Here is a 16,309-nt window from a genome sequence, read left to right on the forward strand (position 1 = left end):
GTATTTAAATATACCTTCCTGAAGAAACCAGAGGCCTTTCTCCTGGGCATGGTCGGCCAATTGGTGCCAAAGAAGGATAGAACTTTTTTTATGTATGCTACAACAGCAGCAAGAATACTCATTGCAAAGCACTGGAAGACACAAGATTTACCCACCCGGGAAGAATGGCAGATGAAGCTGATGGACTACATGGAATTGGCGGAAATGACTGGCAGAATCCGGGACCAGGGAGAAGAGTCGGTGGAAGAAGACTGGAAAAAATTCAAAGTATATTTACAGAAATATTGTAAAATTAATGAATGTTAGAAGGATGCTGGAATGAAGTTACATGGTTTTAGCAGAAATGTTATAAAGAACTAAGTAAAAATAGATTGTTAATGGGCCAAAGTGTAAAACTTAAGGTCAGATTGTGTTAAGATAAATTATAGAACAAAAATTGAGAAAGATGGAAAGGATTTGCTGAAATAGCTAATTGAACAAGAATACAAAAAAGGGGGTGTGAGGAGGTCGATGATACAAATAAATGAAAGGTAGAGATATAGAGATATTGGATGTGCTTTTTGAATGTTTTTGCTTTTCTTGTGGTTTTGTTCTTTTTTGTTTTTTTCTCCTTTTTTGATGTATTGTGAACTTTTTACTGTTTTTTTCTTCTTTTTTCTGTAACTATTAAACTTTTAATAAATATATTTTAAAAAATAATAATGTTTAGGTGGAATCTTCTTTCTTGTAGTTTGGATCCATTGCTCCGTGTCCGCTTCTCTGGAGCAGCAGAAAACAACCTTTCTCCCTCCTCTATGTGACATCCTTTTATATATTTGAACATGGCTATCATATCACCCCTTAACCTCCTCTTCTCCAGGCTAAACATGCCCAGCTCCCTTAGCCGTTCCTCATAAGGCATCGTTTCCAGGCCTTTGACCATTTTGGTTGCCCTCTTCTGGACCACCAAACAGTCTTCTTAACTGTATTAATGTAATCCAGCTATTTCACTAATAACAATTTATGTTTAACTAAAAATATCTGTCAAAAGAACAATGGCTTAAATTATTGGAATTTATTTCATCTTTGCTTCATTTCATGCTGGCCTGAATGATGACTGAATTGTGTCCTTTAAAAAAATGCATTGATGCTGTGTCGTTACATTGATATACATATGAAAGGCTGCTGTTGATGTTGACAAGTTACAGATTTTCCGTTTTGTTGTTTGTGCGTGGTCCTACCTCTGCAAGTATCATAAATTAATTTAGAATCACAAAAGTCCAGTTGAGAAGTAAGGATTGCTGTAGATGCAGGAGGTCAGTGTATCCAAATGCACCTGATGGCTACACACATCTAGTCAGATCAGGCACCACACTTTCATGCGAGGCCCTGAAATGTCATTTGTAGAAGACAGCAGAATTATATTTCAAAGTAAAATAGCTGCATACGTCCTTTGGCTTCCAAAGGCAAGCCAAATCTCGCTACCAAACGGACCCATGCCTGGGAAGGGACGTAGCTTAGAGGCAGAGTAGTTGCTTTTATGCAGAAGACCTCATTATCATCCCTGGCATCACCAGGCAAGGCTGAGAATGTTCTGCCTGGAGTCCTGGGAAGCTGGAGTCAGTCAGTGTAGCCAAAGTTAAGCTAAACCATGGGTAGGCAAACTAAGGCCCGGGGGCTGGATCTGGTCCAATCGCCTTCTAAATCCAGCCTGCGGACTGTCTGGGAATCAGCATATTACATGAGTAAATGTGTCCTTTTATTTAAAATGCATCTCTGGGTTATTTGTGGGGCATAGGAATTCATTTAATTTCCCCCAAAAAATATAGGCCAGCCCCCCACAAAGTCTGAGGCACAGTGGACCGGCCTTCTGAAAAAGTTTATTGTCCCCTGAGTTAAACAGACCAATGATCTGATTCCCTAACAAGGGAGTTTCCCATGCTGGGCTTGCTGAATGACATTCTGGTTCAGGGACACCACTTTGGTGAACTGCACTGGGAGACAATAGGAGCCATGTACACACTTACAGGCACAAACATGCTGCAGCTAAGTAGGTCTGCCCCAAGATGGGAGACCATCTGGGAGCAATCTGCAAGCTTCTCCGAACTCTGCAGCTGAAGAACAGGATACAAATAATGAATAAATAATAAGAAGCTGCTGCTTCCTCCTCCACTCCCTTAACCTCTGTTTGATTTCCCCATACACTCGAGATGGCATGCTCCACCTTGCTCTGAGCGCAGATGGTGGAGCAGGCTAATAATAGATCATAAACCTCAGAGAAGCCCAAGGACATGCTGTCTGTGGGTACTTGTTTGTTTTAAATCAGTGATGGGTGAGCCAATGACTCAGTCCAGATATTCCAGCTCAGTCAGCACTGATCTCAAGCAGACAGGACCGAGGGACAGAAAATTGGGCTCTTAGCTTTCCTAAACCGATGGATGATGCTGTTTTCTTCTCTCAGCACATGCACAAGAAGTGTGTTTGGTCAGTATTTAAGACAGGGATGAGTAACCAACTCCCATCAGTCTCCAGCCAGTTTGCAGAAGCAGAGGCTGACAGCAGGTAGTAAAGGGACACCAGAAAATATAAGCAGAATCCGCTGGCGATAGAGGAAGAGGAGGATGGGAAGAAATAACAGCCCCACTACTCTTGGATGAAAATACAGTGCATGGAAATGTTTCACCTGAACATAGGAAGCAGGTAGTTGAAGTGAAATGTTTGCTCCTGTATATCTTATTTCACTACTGTGCCAAATAGGAAGTATTTCTGGACAAGCTGGCAGTTATGTGAGAGAGAAAGGTTTCTCAGAAGAAACAGAAGAAGGGACTGAGATGTCACAGTGCTACATTCAAAGCCCTGTGGTCAGCCATAAAATTCACAATCCCACAAGTGTTGAGAGAAGCATTATAAATCATTTTGGTACATTAAATTGCAGCAATTTACTTGGCTCTTTCTGTTTTACGTTATGTGCTATTGCCTTATCAGCATCTAGGTTTCCAGAAATCCTAACAGTTCAAAACAGAAAACATGACTTTTCTCCCAAAACTTTTACTTTTATTAGAATTCTTCCATTAAAACTCTGCATATAATTTCAACCCTGTTTGAAAGCTACAGTGTTTGGGTTTTTTTAACCATCCTTATTCCAAAACACTGCCCCCAGAACACAATGGGTGTACAACACAAACTACTCTGCATTCCTTGATTTGGACACTGCCACCTTCACAGCCTGGATGATGCCATCCTTATCGATGCCAAACATCCTAAGCAGCTCAGCTGATTTTCCACTTCTTGGTATGTGGGACACAGCCAAGCGAGAGACTGTGATCCCTGGTTCTCCAACCACAGCCGCAGCAACGGCTTCTCCAATGCCACCTAGGGAAAGATCATATACAAATGGATGATAAGTCAAGGCTAACAAGCTTTATTTCTTTGTAAGCAGCTTAATCCAGCTATTTAAAAAGAAAACAATTGGATAGTTCAGAGGGATTGGAAAGGTTGCAAAGTTGTTTGTCCCATGAGAAGCTTTTGCCTAAACAGTTTTTCTTCTAAGAAGATTAGTGCTTTGATGCCCAATCAAGGCAGCTGATCTCCAAGAGTCCACACAAGCCATCCAAGTAGAGTAGTTGATCATGAAGACACAGGAGATACAAAAATTATATTTTATAAATGTCTAAAGGAGGACCTGTGGTAAAACGTTGCAGTGTGGAGTGCTCCTTTTTTAGTGTTCCAGCCAGCCAGTTAGCCACGCTTTCCTCCACAAAATTCCATTCCATTATATCATTCCCCCGCCCCTCCACAGCAAACAATCAGCATTCTGAGCACAATGAGCTTGTTCATTCCTCAATGGACATCTTTGAGGTTCCTTAGCTATTTCCCCCCCCCCCCAAGAATTTTTTTATGGGAACGTTGGGGTTCACCCAAGCCTGATACCTCCCCATTCTGCGAGTATGGTGCCATTTTGGCTATATAACTAATGGCGCTCATACCCTGAATATCTAAAATAGAGGAAACAATGTCTTAGATATGTAGCTTATTAGATGATGTTGGACCCCCCATCAGCCCCAACCAACTAATGGTCAGGGATAACAGAGTAATATCTGGAGAGTCAACAGCTCCACTACAACAGCAGGAAATGTAACTCCAACAGTATAACTGTTGCAAGAGCACACCCAAGCTAGGATTGTCAAGCGAGGATAGTCATGAGAGAAATCTCTTTCATTTCTCTAGGTGTCTGTACCATGTATAGGTAGAGTTGAAGCACAGGAACTAGAAAATAATCAGTGTCCATGTATTTCTCATCATCGTTATTAATCACCTTCCATGTATGTCCAATGCAATATACAAAATATAAAAAACCCTCCAAAGTTAGGAAATAGCACAGAAGAGGAATTAAAAAACAATAAAAAATGGACACCCATGGCAGAGACGCATATACATTACTGAATTTTTCTCCTTTGTTATCATGTGTGTTGACCTACCTTCATAGTAATGGTCTTCCACAGTGATAATTCTGCCTTTGGTTGCTCTTGCATTTTCAAGTATAGTTTTCTTATCCAGAGGTTTTATAGTGAAAGGGTCAATCACTCTGATGGAAACTTTTTCTGAGAAAAAGAATGGGAACAGAATTATGCACCAGAGCATGTGGCTCAACAAAACACAGGAGAGGGGACTCGCTAATGTTTAACGTTTCATACACATTTATTAAAGCATCCCAATGGGGGTTTTGAAACCACTAAGTATTTGATTCTAAGAATGGCCAGAATATAAGTCAAAAACAAGCTGACTGATAAGTAAGCATAAGCCTTACTTTCTCATTTTGTCATTCCCTAGAATGAGGGCACTCATAACCCACTTCCAAGGACCTTTACTATGATAATTAATCTCCAGAAGAATTAAGCCACCCAGAAGCTAGCTTATGGAATATCTAAAGAACTAGATAGCACAAGGTCATCATTCAACTTCAGTCTTCTTAAAGCACAGCTGCCTGCTCATTTATCCAATGGCTATAATTGCATTAACTTATTAGTACTATCATCTTGTGGACTTCTCAATAGTGAGATTTCCTTTATTCCACCAAAGGTTATGTTGGAGAATGCCAATAGTCTTGGATAATCATGGCCCAGTACACTTCCGATATTAAAATGATATCTGCAGTGAAATGAGTAGCAACACATGTGTTTCAAGGAGCAAAATGAGGATGGGAATATGCGACCTACTGCCAGTTAGGTAGCCTGTAACTGAAAGTGTTCAGGTATGGTGCAACCTATATGTTTCAGGAAAGATGACATTTCATCTACTGTGAAACAAACCATGGTTTACTTATCCAGGACTATCCATCTAGTAAGATCTTGTGCAGATGCAATATTCCTAATCAATATACCACATGCTCACTGACTTCTCCTTTCCCTCCTTCCCTTTCATCCATGGTTCGTCTTGTACATGCACTGCATTGAGGCTGATCATAGTTACTCCGAACCAGGGTGACCTCAAGTGTTTAGAACCAGTCTGCATCAGATTCACCAGTCCCTGTCAAATGGGAATCTAGTTCGCTATTCTTAACAGTGATGTTAGTGGCGTAATGTTACACCATTGTTAAACAAAGCATGGAAATTCACAAGGAAGAGAGGCCATGCAAATCCATATCGCATTTCAAGTCTCTATTGTTCGTACCAGGGCTACATTGCTACAGATAAGATACATGTTTGGGTTTGATTTTATATATTAAACTAACTTTTTTCTTGATTTTTTTTAAAAATAGACTTAAGGCTCCAAGGGAAGGTGTAGTAATTAGATTACACTTCTAAATAATTTCCTATCCCCCCCCCTTTATAGCCCTCATGTTCTTCCCTACAAGATGGCTGGTGTGCATTTCTCAAAAGAGTTTGGTGTAATCACCTCTCTTCAGTTGCTCAGCTGCAGCCAGTGCCTCGTGCAGAGTTACTCCTGCTCCAATAACCGTGACCTGGTCATCTTTGCTCTTGAATACCACCTGATAACAACAGTAAAACAAAGAATTAGAGAAAATTCTAGATTTACTGGGAAAAAAATAGTAATAATCACTATGTTCAATGACTACATTCTTGTAGTTCAAGTCTTTTAGCAACTTTCAAAATGGTGCTCACCTTGGCTTGTCCAACATGGAAATCCTCATTGCTGCCATAGATCACAGCATTTTCTGGACGACTGGTTCGTATGAAACAGATGCCCTGTTTTCAAAATGAACACAGGATAGATTGTAACACCCATAGTAGCCCATGGAATTAAACTTCAAAACAGAAAAAAAACATTTAAAAATCCAAACACTAAAACTAGTCTTTTTAAAGCTGAGTGTGTCTAGTTCTGGATGGGTGACCACCCAGATATTATAAGCATGACACCTTGGGTTCCATGACAGAAGAAAATGGGGGTATAAATGGAATGGAATAAACAGCCAACTAACAATGAAACTCTGACAAATTCACAGCAATGGGCACCCTTCCCTATATGCCTTTGCAACAGAAGTGAGCAAACTTCAGATCTGGAGGCAGTACTGGGCCAGATCCTTATCTTTTCCCCATCCCTATGCAGCAACTGTCAATCATCTGAGGTCATGAGGATGCCAGGTGATTGACGCCTGTCAAAAGTCCCTTGCACATTTCCTTCCTAATGCCCACTGCACTCGGGAAGTGCTGCACAATGAGGAGTCCCAACGTTACCTATCCTCCATCTGATGTCATACGAGCTTGCCGGCCAAATGGGGAGGGCCAGCAGATTCCCCACCCCTGCTCTAAAACTCCCAAGCAAGTACACTGCAGAAGAGTTGCATACCTTTGTATTTGCAGCCAATTCTACTGCCTTTTCAGTGGATACAGCATCACTAGGGTAAAATACAGTTGAATTAGGAATGGCACGGAACATGCACAGATCTTCCAGCCCCATCTGTGAAGGTCCATCTTCACCTAGAAAAGAGATGGTTTAGGGGCAGGGGATGAAAGAAAAATATCAGTGTCGAAAAGTGAACAAACTTCTCTGTATACTTCTTAAAACAAAAGGCATCCAAAATAAATATAAGTCACTCACAGGACATGGAAGGCTACCTACCCTCTTCTGCTTAAACTTGGAAATAGCAAAGAAAGAAGATAGAAGGAAACTAAAAAGAAAGAAAACTAGGGTTATAAAGAAAAATCATGGAAAAATGCAGACGTAAATGGTAACTAAAACAATAAAGCCGAAACTAAACCACCACTACCACAGAGGCAAAAGGAGAAGGAAAAGGGATATAGGGCTACATACATGAGTACAGAAATGAAAGAAAATAAATGCACAATTTTAGCCAACTGGCAAAAGAAAAATGTACAAGGTGACAGTAGGCATGTCTTAATTATTGGTGGAACCCAGAGTAATTCATGATTCTATCAGAATGTCCCATCCTGGGAGGGGGCACTTGAAGCTCATAAGAAGCTTACTTTTCAGCAAAGATTGGCTTAATGAAACCCACAGAGAAATGCATTATAATTAGGGATATATTTGGATGGGGGGGGGGTAGAGCAGTGAATGGCACAGTTCAAATCCCTCTAGGGCCAGCAGTAGGAAGAGCTGTGGATGCACTTGTGCCCTTCTGGTAGAAAACAAAAGTATTTACAGGAAACCAGTTAGAAGAACTGAGTGCATTTTTTCCAGCTTCTACTTGGTTGAACTGACTTGTGAACACTGTCTGCCTTAAAAAGGAGCCAGAGGGCCGCTCCAAAGTCATTTTTTAAAAATGTGGGAAAGTGTCTGCTTCCTGTTTCAGTACAATTGCCACACAGGATGCAGTAAGAGTTACGGAAATGACACTACCACATCCTTTATATATATACCTATTTGGTCAAGGACCCCAAAAAGCCCCAGTCGGTTGTGCATCTCTGCATTTTAATAAACTTGAGGGGGTAAAGGTTTCTCTCATCATTGGAACTTAAGATCCCATTCCTGATAAGGGTAAGGATTGAACCTGCAGCCTCCTACATACAAACACACGCTTCAGAAGCAGGCGAAGCTTTTATCCTGATGGCCGTGAGAGATCTACTGAAATAAGATCTTGGCATGTGCAAAAAACAAAAGCACATGTCCCACCCTACAAACAGTAATAGAATGTGTGCACTGAAATACACTGGCACCTGTACTTAAAAGAGGGCTTCACTGTACGGTTGAAGAAGCAACTGGAAATTCTTTGAAGAGAAGCACAAGTGGCAAGTGGTGTTAGAAAGAATCTGAGGCTAATTAATGGCTAAAGCGAGCAACCTGACCATGCGACAGCACTGAGAGACAAGTATAGCAAAGCCCAAGCTGAAAATTCCTGAACCACTGCCAAGCTGTTCAGGCTTCACTGCTTACATTTCCAGTGCAAACTCTGAGTGCAGCATGAGCAACTCTTAAGCCAATAAGGAAACTTCCACTGTGCTTTACAAAGCTCAGATTTAAGAAGAAATTTGTGATAAGCCACTTGCAGTTCTAATCAGCTTTTAGTATGATATCATCACTGAACCATACACTTTGTCAATGAGCTATGAAGGAACAATATTGCTCCCAAAGATTTGGCAGCTGGTGGCAAAGGTGGTTAATACTCATATCGAGTGGCGTAGCGTGGGTTGTCAGCACCCGGGGCAAGGCAAGTAATTTGCACCCCCTAACCCGTGGATTTGCGCCCCCTAACCCGTGGATTAGTGCCCCCTAACCCTACCCCCCAGATGTTGCGCCCGGTGCGGCCGGCCTCCCTGCACCCCCCACGCTACGCCACTGCTCATATCTATCAGACAAAACACTGTTCATAATAACCCAATTTGCACACCCCCCTAAGGCAAATGAGCAAGCATGCAGGTACCCAGAGAGAAAATTATGGCTACTTTGCTTATCTCTGGTCATGCTATTGCACTGCTTGTAGCTAAACCAGGGTTTGGCTTAGGGTTACGTTTGAACACAGACTTGAGGCTTGTCTCCCCCAAATAACCAAGGTTTTTGCTTGGTATAAATTCTGGTTTTTTGGGAGCGAGACTAACCACAAGCATAAGTTTACACAAAATGCTAAATTAAAGCATGTATTTGGCTCATGGCAGTGCAGCAGAACCAGGGGAATGACAAAGTGCATCAGTTTTCATGCTGGGCACCCACATGCTTGCTTATTCTTGCTAAGTCATAGTCTGGTTTAGTATTATGTACAAACAAGGTCATTATCCATATAGCAATAATAGAATAAAAGCTTGGGGGAAAAGCTTGCTTTGCTGTTTTAATTTTGTTGGGTATAGCCAGAGCGTCCTGCACGTTGACACAATGGTAAAGTGTAATGTTCATTTGGAACTAAATGAGAATACACAGCATTTTCTAGCACATGTTGGAACAATCTCTGATACATCCAAAACTCACTTTATTTGTCTCTAATGTATACATGGAATGTCTATTGTAGGCAGATCAACTATGTGAGGTTTGAAAAGTACACTTTGGTCAAAGGACTTAGCAGACCATCAGTTTTACAAGCCTTATTTCCTCTATGATGCAACAAGTGATATCAAATAAAAAGCAGAGAATAAAATTTGTAGACTATGATAATAAGGTAGGGGTGAGAGATTCCTACAGAATTTTGAAATTACTTCCACTTCATGGGTAAAGCAAAGTTTAGATTTGAATATTTGTTTCAAACTCATACGGAGTTAAAACTTTAACCATGCCCCTTAGTTTTATGAGCTGTCTGTGTGCCTGCATCTGGGAAACTAAGGCAATTTGCTGAATAAATTTGAAGACGCTTACCAATGGATACACCGCAGTGAGATCCACAGAGGTTGATGTTGCTCTCGGAAATTGCTGCCATGCGGATCTGATCATATGCCCTGGTGTAAAATGTGGCAAAGGTGCTGGCAAACACAATGTTTCTGTCCCGGGTTGCACAACCAACGCCAACGCTCACCTGTAATTGGGGGGGGGGGAGGGGAAGAGCAGATTAACCAGTTCCAGCAAAATTTGAGTGCTACATGCTGAGTTAGCTAAATGTTTTATGCCTATATAAACTATATACGTTTTATATATTTATATTCTTCCTCCGAGGAGAAGTTCAGGACAGTATACAAAGCTCTTCCCGTCTCCCTATGTTATCCTTACAATAAGGTAGAGAAAGATGGGAGTGACTCAAGATCAGCTGGTAAGTTTAATGGATGAATGAACTTGGTCTCCATGCTCTTGGTCCAATTGCTACGTCACTAATTGACTAATAGAGCTGGAGTGCATAGAGGAGTGGGGAAGGAAATAAGAGTTACGTGTGCCGACAGAATGATCATAGCAGTGCAACCTGCTCTCGTGCACATGTTTGTGGTGCACGAAATGTGCTTAAGCTCCTCAAGAAATGAGAAGTAATGGCTCTGGTTACAGCAGCCTGATCTGCAGAGCTCTGAAGCAGAAGCTCTCTGACAATGGTAGGCTGGATATAGGGAGAGCAGCAGCAAGCTGTCCAAGGCCTGAGGGAAAGGAGAAACAGGGCAGGAGATGCTCTGAAAGAGGTGGGAGGCAAAGAGAAGGTTAACTATGGGGCTGAAAGAGGAGGAGAACTATGGGGCTGATGCACTATGAAATGTGCCCTTGAATCAACCTGGCCGTTGCATGTTGCAGTGCACCTAGAAACCCTAAGCCCGTGGTTCCCAACGTGGGGCACACGCCCCACAGGGCAGCAATTTCATTTTTAAGGGGGGCAATTTGAGAATGAGTTAGACCAAGTTAATGGCCTTTTAGCTTCCTCCACATGAATAGGAGTTCCCTTTTTGAATACAGTATAGTGGTACCTCAGGTTACAGACTCTGCTAACCCAGAAATAGTACCTCAGGTTAAGAACTTAGCTTCAGGATGAGAACAGAAATCGCGTGGCAGCAGCGGAAGGCCCTATTAGCTAAAGTGATACCTCAGGTTAAGAACAGTTTCAGGTTAAGAACGGACCTCCGGAACGAATTAAGTTCTTAACCTGAGGTACCACTGTAATAAGAATTATATGTCACTGGGGAGGATCAGGATTTTAGAGATGTTTAGGTGGGGCATGCCCCCCCCAAAGGTTGGGAACCACTGCTCAAAGCTCTTTAGGACATTGTATCTAACCAAGTCATCTTCAGAGGAGGGTCACCAAAATCAACGGACAGCACTAACTTGAGTCTATTGATTTCAAAGGGTCTGCTTCAAGGAAGACTTAGTTGAATACGAAACCTTATTTATAAAGGTAGAGTAATGGCAATGGTTTAATTATGAGAGTGAGAATTTATCCAAAAAAACCCTGCTTAGTTTGAAGGAAGAAACAAACGAAGAAACACCCAAACAAAGCACCTTACCATGTTTTGTTCAGCGATGTAGCATTCAATGAAACGGCTGGGGTGCTCTTTTTTGAAGAGCTCAGAGAAAGTGGAATTTTTGGTATCCCCATCCAAAGCAACCACACGGTCACAGGCATGGCCCAGTTTGGTAAGGGCCAAGCCATAAGCTTTGCGAGTAGCAAACTGTGGAGAGGAAAAGGACATAGATGCCTCGTTTTCATTATGTTCAATTATTCTGTTATGCTGCAATTGCAAACCACATAAATAAAAACCTTCGAAAATGAGTCCAAGACAAAACTCTGCATGACCAATATTACACTGAAGAGTTTCAAAGAATCTCTAATGCTCCCCTGTATGTTATAGTATGTCACATCAGTACCTCATACTTACGGCCAACATTTTAAATGTTTACCATTCTGATCCTAAGCATAGAGATTATCATAGCTAACTGAAGCATCTATAATATGTCCTTGCAATCCTGGTTAACTTCACGCTTTGTGGTGTTCTGCTAGTAGTACAAGGGTCTTTATACCTCTAGTCATCAAACACATCACAGCTGAAGCAGAAAGACCTAGGAAAAGGCCTCAGGGGAAACTGTGCTGAGAGAAGCCAGGTTGTCCTCATACAGTCACACCAAGTGCAGTGTTGTCCTTTATTTGACTCAAAGCTAGCCATGGGAACACAACCAGCACTTCCCTAGAGAAGTGGAAACCCCAAACCACGCTTGCATGAGTTTCTCCTTCTGTCTCTGTTTACTTTGGCATCTAAGAGTTTCCATAAGGTTTTTGTCTGCAGGCTCAGGTAAGATTTCCATGCTCTTCAAATCTGATGACAGGGAGAGAGACTGGTAAGTCTTCCTTTTCTTCTCCCATTTGCTGCATTAGTTCAGCTGCCTGACAGCTATAACTTGCTCTGCATCACAGCAGGTGAAGGAGACAACTGACCAGTATTGTGACTTTGCCACTACTAGACAAGAGGGACAGACAAACTCTCTACCTGGTTCATTCTTAAAGAAACAAGAAGTCTACCTGGGTCTAAAAATGGCAACCAAATTTGATCAGGATGTATCCCTTCCAGTCTGAAGTAGGGACATGCAGCCTTCACTTGCAGCCATCCTGAATGCGCAAGACATCTCATGTGTGATGGCTCCACAAGTCCCATTCTTAGCAGTTACCTTAGAAGTGACTCACTAGAATTATGGCCTTAAACAGGCATGAAGTAAAACATTTGCTTTGAGACTCACATGTACAAGATCAAGTTTGGCTCATCTTCAATAGTTTGAAATAGCATTTACTCTTCTCTCAAAAGGTGTGACATTTTGAATGGGCATTTTGCTACTATGATGAATTAATTACAATTGGAACTCCACTGAGTAGGCAGCTGAATGTCATCTGGAATATTTTACAGAATTCTGGACTGAAAGTTGTTTAGTCTTATTAATCAACTCCATAAAAAACGCAGTTCCCAGAATAGTGAGCAAAAGCACCTTTCCAATCACAAATATAAACCTAAGCTAGAATTGCTTGAGGAGAACAGAGAAACACCATCATACCTTCTCTCCCAACTTATAATTTGGTGGTGAAGGCATCTTGACATTTCTGATACTGACAACTGGTGCATCTTCCTGCGGAAGGGCTGGAGAAAGCTTTTTCTTGTTCTGGATTCTATCATCAATCTCTGAAATGACCTGCTCAGCCATGTTTCTGGGAAGAGGTTTGCCATGCCAGTTTTCCTTATCCTCAACACCTGCGGATTACCATACACATAATTAAAAAAAGGAAATAAGTTAAATACAACACACTTTATCAAAGTGCCAAAATCAGCAGCTTCTTCTGAGTTAGGCCCAAGTAAGCTAATAAGGTTATTTGCAAATGCAAATATCTTCCTATGAGGTTTAAGCTAGCAATGCCTTAGCCTGCCTCATTCCTGTTACTGTATTCCTTTGATCCTGCAGGAAGTCTCCTGACATACTCTTCCCTGATGCTCCTACAGCCCAATTCCTTCTCCCTCCCCATTATACTCCCAGTTCAATTATTCAAAGATGCTGATGCTGAGCCAGTCATGAGAGTGTCATACTAAGACTGGAAATACTTGGGTTAAAATCCCCACTTACCCCCCCCCCCAAATCCAATGTCACTATCATTCAGCCTGACCTACTTCACAGAACTCCTTTGAGTTTAAAATTGGGAAGGAGATTCCTGAGCTTCTCCAAGGACCTAGCAATCAATTAATAAAAATATAGTCCTAGTAATTCCTCCCTTCATCTTCTCGTCACCTCCTTTCTAGAGTAATCTCCTTTGGTGCTTGGGCCCACTAGAATGACAATATAACACACACATCTGCATCAGTTCAATTACAACATAAATGCATATTGCTATTATCCCTTTTTGGCCTCTCTTAGTCCTCTTTAGATCATGAGCCTCTGCAACACGTATCATCACAATTTTGCTTCTGCAATCCTGCTAGCTAAACCCTTGGAGCAGGTTGCACTATGTGTTCAAGTAAATGAATAAAATCAAGCCAGCAAATCAATAACCTTGACTGCAATAATGACATGCTAGGTATTCTGTAATTAAGGACCTGAATAAGCAGGCACTCTGTGCAAGCACGAAACGTCTCTTTGCTTCGGGAAAGAGCATCAGACAGACTGAGCTCTCACAGTAACAGGAGCTAAATACTGGATTCTTTTCGCCATACAGAAGTCTCACAGAATGGCAGCATTTGTTCCTGAAAAATGACAAATATCCTAAGTTTATTTAGCTATTTTTGAAATGGCTTAAGCCAGCTGATGGATGCACAAGATTAAAAATGTAACATAATGGGGAGGAGGGGGGAATACATGATAAATGCATAGTGGCACAAACCCCCAGTTGCCTAGCGCAAAGAGATTCATTATTCATTGTGATTTCAGCTGGTTCTCTACCAGAGCAGAAAGGAATTCACATCCTTGCACGTATCCAAATTCAGCAGATGTGCCTCGGCTTTATTTAATTTTTAATGGGCACAGACTGCCAAGCAGGCAGGAGGAGCACAAAGATCTCTGCTGCACGGCTAATGAAACATTTGATGTGTCCTGCCACTTGTGACAGCTCACAATTCATACTGAAGAGCCAAACAGAAGACGATTCCTACCTACTATTTACCAAAAAGTGGCAGATTACTTAACGTGAAGCAGGAGGAAAAGCACAAGATATATTTTGAAGGCTAACTCAAACTTCATTTGATATAAATATATAATATGAGTGAGCATTTCATTCATATTTAACAACTACTGAATTTTTTAAAAAATGTCCATGTGATTCTCTTGAACATTGTACATTGATTTATGGTTTGAATACTGCACACTCCACTTTTCCTGATGACTTAATTTTTGGACCATAACCATTCTCAGGAATATGGAAGTACATATACAGGCATTCTCCTTTATGCTAGCCCACTCTTCTTCTCTCACCCCCCTTGAATTGAGCCTAAACTTCTATTTTATTTAGCTTCACATCTCAGCACCATGCTTGACACTTTTGTAGCATGTTTATTGCACGAAAAGCTATTCCTTCACAATAATCAATGATTATGCTCCCTTAAGAACAGGGCTTTTAAAAATATTTCTGCTTAATAACCCAGATTGATCACATTTTATGTAATTTGTGTGTAAGACTATTATTCAAGTCCTGAGGTATGCTAATCAGGTTTGTTTAGTGTTTTGATTTGCTTTTGATTTCGTGGTGTATATAAATCAGGCTAAATAACATCAGATATAGCAAAGGGTTATATTGATATGCAGAATAATTTACGGCTAAAGCTAGGTGTGAAAAGAAAAGGCTTAGAGTTCAGATCTAGTGTTTCCCACTATGGCACATACTGTGTCACCTTATAGGCAGGCATAGACAACATGGTGTCCTTCGACCCCAGCCAACATGACCATCGCCGGTGATGTAGAAAGGGGGTGCGGTGAATGCGGGCCACCCCAGGTTTCATCACTGAGGGGGGTGATCGCGGGGCCTGACCTGCAGCACGCCCGAGCCACACATCTCTCCTGGGGAGTGACGTGGTGGCTTGGACAACTGCAGACTCCGCGCTGCCCGAAACGGCAATGTGGGGATTGCGGATTCTGTGGAGCTTCCGCGCAGCAGCGGCTTGCAGCGTCCCTGAGTGCAGGGCATTTGCGTCGCCACGGGCGCTCAAGCAGTTAGCTACGCCACTGACCAACGCTCAATGATAGAGGGAGCTGTACTCCTGCAATGTCTGGAAGGCGACATGCCACCCTGTAATAAGGTGTCAGCCATCTTGCCATTTTAGTCACCTGCAAATGCAGAAATGTTTAGCAGGCATTTCAGCTTGAGTGAGGAACTGATTTCAAAGAACTGGTTCATACTGAAGTCTTACTGGGGGAAATCAAGCCTTTCACACTTAGTGATGTGGCGTAAACATTTTCTAATGAGATCATTAATGACACTGTCATATAATCCAGCATTTCCCAACCTTGGGCCTCCAGCTGTTTTTGGACTACAACTCCCATAATCCTCAGCTAGGAAGACCAGTGGTCAGGGATGATGGGAATTGTAGTTCGAAAACAGCTGGAGGCCCAAGAGGTTTTCTGAAATCAAGCAGTATATATATTGACTTGTAGCTCAGTCTTTTCACCACTATGCTATACCAACTATCACATTTATTTCTCTCTCATTCATATATATGTGTGTGTGTGTGTGCGTGTGTGTGTGTGTATGAGAGAGAAACAAATGTCATAGTTGGTGTATTTATTTCTCTCTCATATATATATATATATATATATATATATGCAGGTTTTGGTGTCCTCGGGTGTCTTCCCGTGTAAAAGTTGGGGTGTCTAGGCGACGTTTCGACGAGGTCTCACTCGTCATCTTCAGGCTGGTGCTTTCGGCTTCTTGTTACTGGAACAGAGCGGGATCTCAGTGTTTGAGTTCCTATAAATACTGTAGAGGGGTGTGGTGTATTGCCTCAAAAGTTCTGGGCAGAGGGGAAGTTCCCAGGCTAGTGTTCTTTTCTTCTTTTGTTCC

At 41.8% G+C, this 16,309-nt stretch overlaps 1 protein-coding gene across 1 annotated transcript in view; it reads right to left on the reverse strand.

The window, feature by feature from the left end:
• Positions 1–3,011: 3,011 nt before the first annotated feature.
• TKT (transketolase) overlaps positions 3,012–16,309 on the reverse strand; it is a 43,351-nt gene continuing 30,053 nt past the window's right edge. The window contains exons 7-14 of the mRNA XM_083489316.1: positions 12,829–13,022; positions 11,295–11,459; positions 9,739–9,895; positions 6,787–6,917; positions 6,102–6,185; positions 5,875–5,968; positions 4,458–4,580; positions 3,012–3,351 (exon numbers count right to left, since the gene is read on the reverse strand). Coding sequence (XP_083345442.1) covers positions 3,164–3,351; positions 4,458–4,580; positions 5,875–5,968; positions 6,102–6,185; positions 6,787–6,917; positions 9,739–9,895; positions 11,295–11,459; positions 12,829–13,022 — 1,136 coding nt within the window. The 3' untranslated portion in view covers positions 3,012–3,163. The remainder of the gene's footprint in view (positions 3,352–4,457; positions 4,581–5,874; positions 5,969–6,101; positions 6,186–6,786; positions 6,918–9,738; positions 9,896–11,294; positions 11,460–12,828; positions 13,023–16,309) is intronic.

This window comes from Podarcis liolepis (assembly GCF_965112155.1).
Source record: "Podarcis liolepis genome assembly, chromosome: 2".
Lineage (NCBI taxonomy): Eukaryota > Metazoa > Chordata > Lepidosauria > Squamata > Lacertidae > Podarcis > Podarcis liolepis.